The sequence below is a fragment of the Doryrhamphus excisus genome, chromosome 12 (assembly GCF_030265055.1).
Source record: "Doryrhamphus excisus isolate RoL2022-K1 chromosome 12, RoL_Dexc_1.0, whole genome shotgun sequence".
NCBI lineage: Eukaryota > Metazoa > Chordata > Actinopteri > Syngnathiformes > Syngnathidae > Doryrhamphus > Doryrhamphus excisus.
The window spans coordinates 508,048-518,796 of record NC_080477.1 but is presented as its reverse complement, the minus strand read 5'-3'; the positions used below and the strand labels follow the sequence as shown (position 1 = coordinate 518,796).

Genomic DNA, 10,749 nt, shown 5'->3' with positions numbered 1-10,749 from the left:
AAACTTTCACTCATCTTATTCAATTCCACAAGAAAACATTCTAACCTCATAAAAGGGGAAAAGTCAGGCCAAAGAAAGGTGGGTACTAATAAAAAGAGTCATGAAAAAAGGAACTATTTAGACTTACTTTTAGATGTCAACTCGTCAAACTTCCACAGGATGACACGCCGTCTTTACGGAGACTTTGGCGAACTTCCACGGCTGAGAAGGACTGCTCTCGCTGGACTCATTAAATGTTGTCTTGGGCTGATTAGCTTAGCTTAGCCGTCTGACTGGCACACTTACAGGTGAGTGTTAAGCCGCATGGTTTAGCTGTCGTTCGACTCCGTCAAAATGTTTTCCAAACGTTTTAAAGCTTCGATCGATCCGTGGCGATCAATCCGAGCGTCACTAATTGGAACAATCAGATGGACTCCGTGTTGCGGCCACCGACGCCGTCCTGCGGACAAAGTCGGTATTGCTACAACTCCCAGCTAAGCTATAGCCACTCAAAATAGGCCAAAAAGCTTCATGAATTTTATACAACGCCGCCTTACGCTCACGTGCGGTACTGCAGTAAAAATGGCGACCAAGCGACCCGTACACAAACGCAAGTTTTGGTCACATTCTGCTGACATTTGGGAATTCAAGTCCTGAACTAAAGGTTCCATAACTTAGGGAAACCCACAATTCGAGGTCACTGACCACGTCGTGTAGTTTAGTTTCAGTCCAACGTTGTTTTCCAAGTTTACGCCGTCTTTCAGTCGCCAGTTGGTTCCCTCTGGTGGGCGGCTTAAAGTATTGCATCAATAATGTGGCAGGACCCCGCCTACACTATCCGCTAACACGCGAAGGTGGCCCCGCCTACACTATCCGCTAACACGCTAAGGTGGCCCCGCCTACACTATCCGCTAACACGCGAAGGTGGGCTCGTTGGAGCGGCAGCACGTGTCTTGTATGTATTTCTAAGAAGCAGATTCGCGACTGCTAATTTGCATGTCAGCTGCTCATCAACCAATGAGAAACAACAAACTGTTGAGTGACATAGGCTGTCAACCAATGGCCGACAACCAGGAAATGATGGCCCTTTGTGGGCGCCAGACCACCAGAGTATATTGTTTACCTTTTTTGGCCTAAGATTTCCACCGTTATTTTGGGTGTACCTAAAATGTTGTAAATCAATCTGGGCAAAATAATAATAATAATAATAATAATAATTTGGCTATGTGAGCCTAATATTTAGGTAACTTATTTGGCTGCAAATGGCCTGATGTGTATCCTGATTGGTGCTGCTCTGGTTCTGACCCGTGGCTCTTCTTGAAGGTTCCACAGCTTGCTTGGTCCATCACCCAGCAGGTGCTGTTAGGACAAAGCTGATTTGCATACTTTTTAATCATTGGTGAGTTATTATGACATGTGACCAGGAGGGTGAGCCGTGGATTGTTCAACACCAAAGTTCTGCCGGGTTCTCGGAGGAGCTCTCAGGTCAGTAAACAGAACCCAGTGTCAGGGTGTTGCATCATCACCTGCCAGGACTGGAATTAGAACTAGCATAGGACCATTGGACAACCTTGAGGATACAGCAACCAGCATAGGACCACGCTAACTAGAACCAAGACAGTCCGTACAGAACCAACCTAGCAGCACCAAAGTCAAATTATATAATAATAATACTAATAACAATACTAATAATAATAATACAGAACTACTGAACTCATAGTAGTTCCCATAGGGTTCTACACTGGTATTACATTGTGTATTCTAGAACCCGTGTTTTGAGGTAAACTTGCTTTGGTTGAACAACAGAGCATTCTAGAACGGTTCCGTTCGTTTGTGCAAACTTCTCATGAGGTAGGAGAGGTCAAAGGTCGTTCGTTGCAAGATGGCAGAGGTAGCTGAGGTCGAAGGTCAAATGTTCTTCTTCTCTAAGAGTTTGACTTTTTTGTTTTTTGATTGGCATTTTTCCTGCGATGGTTGAGGTAGTCCAGGTCAAAGGTCATGTTCCTGCAATTTTTAGCCGCCACTCGAGTTGTCTTCAAGTCGACTTTGGTCTTATTTTTCATGGCCGCCGACTCGTCTTTCGCTTGCTGTGGCTCGCCTTTTTTTGCGTCTTTTTTATCTGGTGACGACTCGGCGTTAACTTGTGGCGACTCGATTGCGGCACAACATTTGTGGTCCCCGTCTGGTTTGTGGACCTTCACGGGGCTCACACTTTGATGGACAGGACGGCGGTCCGGTTCTGGACCGATCTGGTTCATTCGGAAGAAGTGAAAGATTTTTTTGCACCACGTTTTGTTCGACTGGAGCTGTGGACCGAGACCACGGGAACTGAGACCAGGAGAACTGTTGGCATCGAGTGCAAGCGGATCGGGTCTGCTCTTGGTCCTGAAGAACTGACAGAGATTCTGCCACCTGATCTTCAGCTTGATGTGAGGCGCAGAACCGTCCGGGACAGGCTCATCGGTCTTTTTGGTCCTCAAGAAAGGACAGAATTTTTGCCGCCAGTTCTTGGGGCTGACGACCGGATCCGGCTTGGGCTTAGGACCGCTATGTTCCTTATGGAAGTCATTGACTGGACAGAACTTCATCTTGTCATAGCTGTCAATCACACTGAAAGAACACAGTCAAAGAAGAAGACATGCGCTGGTTTGACTTCAGGTTCTACCACAAGCTCTGGATCTTGTTGGACTCACTAAGGGCTGGTGTTCTTGTGCTCACAGAGGTGGCTCATGGTCAGGAAGGGGTGCTTGAGGGCCTCCTCGGGGGTGATCCTCTGCTCGGGGTCCATGTGGAGAAGACACTTGAGGAGGTCCACAAAGGCCTTGCGGTCCTCCATCTCGATGGACTCATTCACATGCGGTTTAAGCTGGAGAGCGTTCCAAACAGGTTGTCATGGTCACACCATTGTCCCAAGTCCACGCCGTGTTCATCACGTGGACTTACTGTCATCAGGTCCTCCAAACATTTGAAGGTCCACGGTAAGCCCTCAGGACGGACGCCGGTTTTATCCTGGTACTCCTTCTCCGTCTGAAGCAGAGACAAACACAACTCACGTCAGTCGACCAGCGTCCGAGAAGCAGACGTCCACCAGTCCGTACCATCAGTCGCCATTTTGGGTGATCGCCGTCATTGTCTCGGGTGTTCTTCTTGAAATATTTGTGAGTGTTTTTGCTGGCGCTGAGGAGATGATCAGGAATCCGACCGACCACCTCGATCATGCTGCGCAGCTGTAGAGACACGCCCATAAATGGTAATGCTTTCATTTCATTTGAACATGCATCAGATTCCAATTGAGTGCATCCCATAATCAGTTCCCAGTTCCACATGTCCAAAAGGAGTAGGAAGAAGCAAAGCTTATTAAATCCTACCCCTCCATCTGGTACTTTTACAATCAGTAACTCTTACATTTGTTCACTTCCTGCTTTCCTAATATAGTTCAAGTTTTTTTGTTTTTTAATTTTTTTTTAATTATTATAAAAAAATATTATAAAAAATATTTTTAAAAATAAAAATTTTTAATTATTTTTTAAAAATTATTTTAATTAAAATGCTCATCGTTGTGCATTGTATGACTTCCTTAATCCATTCCATAGTTTGATTCCACATACTGAAATGCTATGGCTAGCATAACGTAGTCCTAGCATAGAAGTGTTTCAAATGTACTTCTTCCCTGAGATCATATTTCTCCTCTCTTGTAGAGAAGTATTGGATGACATTTTTAGCTCATTGCTTATTTTTAGCCTTATGCATTATTTTAGCTGTTTGAAGATGAACTATATCAGCAAGTTGAAGTATTTGTCATTTTTACAAATAAGGAGTTAGTATGTTCTCTGTAGGCAGCATTATGAATTATCCTTACTGACCTTTTTTGCAGTACATTTAGCCAGTGAAGATTGCTTTTATAGTTATTAGCCCATATTTCCACACAATAAGTAAGATATGGTAGAACCACAGAGCAATAAAGAGTGTGGAGTGATTTCTGATGGAGAACAAATTTTGCTTTGTTCAATATTGAAATATTTGTGGCCACCTTATGTTGTATATTTGTAATATGAGGTTTCCAGCTCATATTTTCATCTATTGTGATCCCCAGAAATGTATTTCCCATTTGTATTTGCTGGTGCGTGTCCTTTCTGCTGTTAGCTAACAGCATGATTTTAGTTTTATTTAGGTTGAAGGACAATCTATTATCATCAAACCATTTCTTCTTCTGACCTTTCTAATGATTTCGTGTGTACTCCCTCCAGAAGAAAAAGCAGTAAATAGTACACAGCAAAGTCATCCAAGTATTTAGGTCGGTCAAGTTTAGGGCCCACGGTTGGATGCCGAGTAAGATGTCACTGACCATGTTGTAGTTGGAGTTGGCCAAGAAGAGGTAGTTGCCGAGGTACAGGAAGGACAGGACGCAGCCCAGAGACCACATGTCGATGGCCTCGGAGAAGGGAAGACCCAGGGCGACTTCGGGCGCTCTGTTGACGGCAGAGTCACAGGTCTCCATGGAGGCATTGAAGGCAACGAGAAGGCGGGCGGCACCACCGACCTGTTGCCCATGGGCTGCAGGGCCACGCCGAAACTGAGCGGCGCTTCGGAGGTGGTGATGGACAAGCCAAAGTCGATGAGCTTGACCCTGAAGGGCTGCACGGTGTGGTCCACGAGCATGATGTTGTCCGACTTCAGGTCCGTGTGGATCACGCCGATGCTCTTCAGGGCTTCGAAGGCCGTCAGCAACTGGAGACGTGTCAAAGATGCGACTGATGGGACTTTCTTCACCTGAGGAACATGGAGATGTTTGGTTTACCTGCTGGGCAACCGGTCGGATGTCGTTGGGTGAGAAGGTCTTCCAGCGCTTGTCGTAGACCATGCTGAACAAGCTGGTGTCCAGCAGCTCAAAGACCAGACAAGGGTGTCCGTTGAAGGTGAACGTCTCGATGAACTCCACGATGCTCTTCTTTTCCGGGTCCAGCACGCTCACAATCTCCTGCATGTCGATCTGCGCACAGCGGACCACATCACGTGTCACCTGCGCGCCGTGTCGCCCGCACGCCGTGTCGCCTGCACGCCGTGTCGCCGACACCACCACAAACGCTTGAAGCACCAACCTCATTTTCAAATAAGGCGTAGTTTTTGTGAACTTTCAGGGCCACGTTCTTTGACAACCCCAAGTTGTGACATTTGAAGACGTGGCTGCTGGTTCCTCGATCCAAAAGTTTCTGGATGTGGTAGAAACTGGTGTTGCTCTTCACGATGGAACCTTCCATCTCATCCAGGTCGTGGGTTTCCTCTTCGGAAGAACACCCTGAAGAATATGGAGAGAAGGCAGACTGTGGGACCGTCAGTGTGGGTCGGGGTCACGGCAGCAAGCAAGATGCCTAAACAACCCTACAGACCACAAGTCCAGACTATAGAACCTAGACCTGAAGCTGGAGACTAACTAAGAATTAACTTTAGACTAAAGCATAGAAATAGTCTGGCGACTTGAACTCAGATCAGTAGATAGACCTTACCGGTCCACAGGAAGGAACCTACTCCAGTTGATAGAACCTTAACTGGACACTAAAACTGTGTCCAGAGGATAGAACCTAGCCTGTATACCTGACCCCAGACCAGAGGACAGAACCTACCCTGGAGACTAGAACTAAGTTGAGATACAACACAGAAACCAACCTAAAGAGTTCAGGGAAAAGTCGCTAGCCCAGTGGATAGAACCTGCCGTAGAAACCATAACAGAACCTAAACCGTAGACTAGAGCTAAGTCCAGAGGATTTAATTTAGATCCGAGTATAAAATCCAACCCGGTAAGTTAAAGGTGACCTATTATGCTTTTTTTCCCGGACCTATAAATGTCGTTAGAATGTTCTATTCTGGTGTTGAACCAAAGTCTCAGACGATGAGGTTTGCATTTGGAAGTGAGCCCTGAAGACGTTTGTGACGGCTCTGGATGCTCGGTTTCAGAGGGCGTTCTAAACACTGGCGGTTTGTGATGTCACAGATTGCCAGGCTTCCTTAAATGGGCGTGCGGTCAGAAAAACAAACAGGAAGTAACAATAAGAATACATCAGTGTCCTAACTGTGTTTATTTTGTGTAAGTCCGGGAGCTAATGCGCTTGTGTGTGTAGCATTATAGAGTGTGCATAAAATGCAGCAGGCTTGCTAATAGCCGTTTCCCACCCCCATTGGTGGCTCAAACCAATTTTTTAAACCCCGGTAGTCCCACAAAATTGTGTAATTCCCACATTACTCATTACCGATACTGTTGAAACCCTAACGCTAAAATGCTAAAGCTACTTACCATTGAGAGATGTCTTGAAGTAACCTCTTTTCTTTAGAAACTTGGGACCGTCCAGACTCTACGTCCGGATTGGATTGAGGATCCGACACATACGGCTATATGCTAACAGCTGACATTTTAAAAAGATTAATCTACGTTTATTATCAACTCCTATACCGTTTATTAACTCCCGTAACGTTGGGTTCGGCAGCTATCGGCAACCGGAGTTGGTCGTGGGTAGAATAAATCAAAAAATAAATAAATTTAAAATAAAGAAAAATGAATTAAAAATAAAGAAAAATAAATGTAAAATAAAGAAAAATAAATTTAAAATAAAGAAAATAATTAAAAACAAATTAAAATAAATTACAACAGAATAACTTAAAACAGACTGTTTTCACAGGAAGCACAAAATCCAAAGAAATACAGCTGAATAGGTGCAGATTCTGGAAGATCTAGAAAGCTTTCTGTGCTGGTTATTGTGTGTATTTTGCTTTTTGTTGTCCACAATTCAACACAAAGGGCCGAAAAATGAGCATAATAATAGTTCCCATTTAAACTAAGTCCAGAGAGACAACCTAGACCAGTGGACAGCATCTAACTTAGAGACCAGAACTTGTGGATAGGACCTAAACCTAAATCCAGAGGATAGAATACAGCTCAGAGAATAGAATTTAACCTGGTTACTTCAAGTCCCAAAGACCAGTGGATAGAACCTAAACTGTAGACTAGAACTAAGTCCAGAGAATAGAACCTGACCTGCCGACTAGAACTGTATAGAATCCAACCTGTTGACCTAGACCAGAAGATACACACTAGAACTGAGACCAGATGAAAGAACATACATTAGCCTAGTGGATAGAACCTAAACTGGACACCAGAACTAAGTCCAGACAATATCATTTCCAACAGAGGGTATGATCTAACCTAGAGACTTGTACTTAGCTTCTATCCACCAGTCTGACTGGGAGACTAGAACTAAGTCCAGTGAAAAGAACCTTGACCAATGGATGGAGAGTAGCATAAAGACTAGACCTAAGTCCAGAAGAAAAAAAACAGATCAGTGGATAACCTAACCTCGAAACTAAAACCTTGAGACAAAAACCTGGTCCATAGGCTAAGAACTTAGACCAGCGGGTAGAAGGAGTCCAGAGGACAAACGTAACCCCAGAGATTCATCTTGGCTCCATCTTAGCCAAGCAGCTCGAACCCCAGCCAGCCCGGAGACGACCCTCATCCCCGAGGACCACGCCCAGTGGAAGTGATGCACGCCCCGGTGTCGTTACCTGTGTCATCTGTGGATCTGTGGAGTGCGGAGGTCAAAAAGGTGCGGACATGTCTTCTTCTCAGCCAACATGCGACGGCGCGCTCCTCCTGCGTGAGCTGACATGAAAACAGAAACGCTGTAAATCCTCTAAATAATTCTTTGTAAGCAAACCATGAAAAAGTTGCCCTTGATTCACACCCGAATCATCAAAGTTGGGTGACGTCATCAAGGTGCACGGGTGACATCATTGGCCACTGATGACGCTCAGGTTGGCGTATGTCATCCGGCTCCGCCCGGGAAGCCGATGACATCGCCTCGCCCCGGCACCTTCTCCGTGTCCATCTCAGTGGTCATGTGACTGTTACGACTCAAAATGGCGTTCCCTTGATGAAGACTTCATTCCGGCGCCGCCGCGAGAGTCCGGGTTGGTCTGAAGAAGGCAAGTTTCGTCTTCAGTTAGAAAAAAAAAACATATTTAGCACAAAGAAGCCAAACTTTTGACTGCAGGACAAGAGTGTCCAAACTTTTTTTTTTTATATCTTTGGGGGCTAAAGAATGTTAGCATTGTGCCTTTTTGCCCTATTTTCCCCCATTTTAGTTTTGGACCTACTTACAGTAGGTCACGTTTGGAACCGATGTCACACACACAAACAATACACAACTTTTCATATGTACACAAAAAACATTTTAAAGTTTATTGATTTTGTTTTTTTGTTAGTTTTTTTTTTTGCCTGTGCAAAAAAACTCAAATATTTTCTTTGTCACAAAAAGACACTTTTTACATCTTTGGACTTTTCAAGCTTCCACTCAAGTGCCACAATTTGATTAAAAAAAAAAAAAAAAAAAATGACGGGGCTTCACCCAAACAGGAAGTGACCTTATTACCAATATCCATCAGCTATTCAGCCGCTCATCAAATCATACAAATATATTTCAATATTTTCTCCCACATTCATTCAAACATTTCAACTCTCGTTGAGCCCATAAAAAACAATCAAAACAATCAAAACTAAAGAAAACTTTCAAAAAGTCAAGTGTCCGTGGCTTCGTGCTTTGCATTTTTAGCTCCTTCATCCGGACAAAAACTTGCAACGCTGGACTTCAAAAGACCGGAAAGACATGCTCCTTGTCTGGAGTCACGTACCCCAAAAACAATCACACTCAGGAAGCGCACTTGCAAACAGGAAGTGTGACTACAGACAGGAAATATACTTGCTAATGGTAAATGTGCCTCGAAACAGGAAGTGTGCCAACAGACAGGAAGCATGAGTTGCCAACAGGAAGCATGTCTACAGGCAGGTAGTGTACTTGCAAACAGGAAGTGTGTTTCTAAACAGGAAGTGTGTTTGCCAACAGAAAGTTTGCCTTCAGACTGAAAATATACTTGCAAACAGGAAGTGCATTTACAGACAGGAAGTGTGCCTACAGACAGGAAGTATATTTGCAAACAGTACGTATGCCTGCAGACAGGAATCGCACATGTAAAAAGAAGCGTGTCTACAAACGTGAAATTTACTGGCACATGGTAAGTGTGCTTCCAGACAGGAAGTGTGCCTACAAACAGGAAGTGTGCCTCCAGACTGGAAGTGTACTTGCAAACAGGAAGTCTGGCTGCAGACAGGAAGAGGACTCAGGGCTTGCTGGTTGGTTTCAGGAAGCGTTGTGACTTCTGTCTGCTCATGCGGCGTTGTTGATGTGCCACGTGAGCATCGGTTATGGCCGCCATCATCCTCTGTGGGTGAACATGGTAACAACATGAGGGCGCCGGCCACGCACACACACACACACACACACACACAAAAAAAAAGTACCTGTGCTGTAGTTGCGTCTCTGAGCTGAACGCTACGTACGGAATCGTGAACGTCTTTTTTGGGAAGCTTCAACTTGTGCTGCTCCTGAAAAAACAAGATGGCGGTTTGCCGTGACGTTTTCACACTCATCCGCTGCGTCGTGTTTAACCTTGCAGTAGATGTTGAGTTGCGTTCCACGGACGGTGGGAGGAGCGTAGAAGTTGTCAAACAAACATTCCCAGTCTTTGTTGAAGTGACCCACAAAGTCGATCTCCTTGACGCACATGACCCTCCTACAACAGCCGACCACGACAACATGACAATGGAGCGGTTGTCGTGGGTGCATGGATTGTGTATACCTGTTGGTGACCATGATGTTGGTCTTCCTGTGACCGGGATACGGACAATGATCTCGGAAAACTTCTCCTTCCAGCTGCTTGATCTCAGAGCGCTGTCTCACACACACACGTGCGCGCACACACGTGCACACACACTTGCAAGTTAACTTTCTTGTCCAATGAGGCGGCCATGTGTGCTGTCACATGTCTTGTGGAAGTTGTGTCCGAAAGCGGGAATCAGTTGGGGTACTTTTATTAAACGCACTCACAGGTCATGCTGAGATTACACGCGGTCGCTCCAGCTGTTGCTACACCGCTACAAAAATATTGACATACACATATACTGTATATATAAATATTTATATTATTTATACATGAAATTATAGGGAGATTAAGTTTAAAAAGTTGAAGATGATGCAGTCAAACCAGCTTTAGTCGTCATCAGGCTGCATGTCAGACAAACACACAGAAGAAGAAGAAGAAGAAGAAGAAGAAGAAGAGGTGAGGAGTGGTGGTCGCCATGCAGAAAGTGGAAGAATCCTGGGAATTCCCAGAAGGAAAAAAAAAACAAACATCCACACGGAGAACCTTTCTCTACACACGCGTGCCGGCACGACAGATGTCAACACCGGAGGACGGGGGACGTTGGGATGGACAAACGGAGGACAAACAAAGCGTTCCCACCTGGAAAAGGTCAAAGCCTTGAGACTCTGTGACATCATAAGGTCGAATGATTCCGTCCTCTCTGATCAGGCGGACTGGACGAAGCTTGGTCACTTCCTCCGTGGACTCTGCCACTCTGCCACACACACACACACACACACACACACACACACACACACACACACAGCTGTGATTAAGGCTAAAAATGCTAACTTTGTGACAAAAGCGTCGGCATGCTGAGAAGAAGCAGTGCATTGTGGGTACACACGGTGCTGCAGCGTCTCACCTGATGTGACCTCTACACGACAGCGTGGAACAGTCACGTCAAAGACAGGCGTGTGAGTCACATGACCAATCAGGAAGAGCGAGTTGGGGTGAGTCAATTAAAGATGAAAGAATGCGTGTTTGAATCGACTCCTCCCGCTCAATGGAAGCCATGGCGGC

At 45.2% G+C, this 10,749-nt stretch overlaps 2 protein-coding genes across 6 annotated transcripts in view; both read right to left on the bottom strand.

Moving 5' to 3' along the window:
* Positions 1 to 1,353: 1,353 nt before the first annotated feature.
* LOC131139097 (homeodomain-interacting protein kinase 2-like) lies at positions 1,354 to 8,028 on the bottom strand. 2 transcript variants are annotated; one of them, XM_058088367.1, is made up of 10 exons: positions 7,713 to 8,028; positions 7,534 to 7,630; positions 5,079 to 5,300; positions 4,778 to 4,969; positions 4,520 to 4,707; positions 4,325 to 4,448; positions 3,078 to 3,206; positions 2,923 to 3,006; positions 2,673 to 2,845; positions 1,354 to 2,589 (listed from the first exon to the last, which is right to left on the bottom strand). In XM_058088367.1, the coding sequence occupies exons 2-10, from the start codon at positions 7,540 to 7,542 to the stop codon at positions 1,905 to 1,907; spliced, it is 1,806 nt and encodes a 601-aa protein (XP_057944350.1). In that variant the 5' UTR covers positions 7,543 to 7,630; positions 7,713 to 8,028; the 3' UTR covers positions 1,354 to 1,904. The 2 variants fall into 2 exon arrangements, with proteins under 2 accessions (XP_057944350.1, XP_057944349.1); XM_058088366.1 differs by having other exon boundaries at positions 5,079 to 5,275.
* Positions 8,029 to 8,186: 158 nt separating this feature from the next.
* vps13c (vacuolar protein sorting 13 homolog C) overlaps positions 8,187 to 10,749 on the bottom strand; it is a 34,239-nt gene continuing 31,676 nt past the window's right edge. For all 4 annotated transcript variants that reach the window (XM_058088360.1, XM_058088362.1, XM_058088361.1 and 1 more), the window contains 5 exons: positions 10,327 to 10,441; positions 9,664 to 9,755; positions 9,474 to 9,597; positions 9,326 to 9,409; positions 8,187 to 9,246 (listed from right to left, as the gene is read on the bottom strand). In XM_058088360.1, the coding sequence (XP_057944343.1) occupies positions 9,145 to 9,246; positions 9,326 to 9,409; positions 9,474 to 9,597; positions 9,664 to 9,755; positions 10,327 to 10,441 (517 nt within the window). In that variant the 3' untranslated portion in view covers positions 8,187 to 9,144. The remainder of the gene's footprint in view (positions 9,247 to 9,325; positions 9,410 to 9,473; positions 9,598 to 9,663; positions 9,756 to 10,326; positions 10,442 to 10,749) is intronic.

Coding starts and splice junctions, on each gene's coding strand:
- LOC131139097 (XM_058088366.1), bottom strand. Junction 4,708..4,777: donor TCCGACCGGTTGCCCAGCAG/GTAAACCAAACA, acceptor ACACGTCTCCAG/TTGCTGACGGCCTTCGAAGC. Junction 2,846..2,922: donor GTTTGGAGGACCTGATGACA/GTAAGTCCACGT, acceptor AACGCTCTCCAG/CTTAAACCGCATGTGAATGA.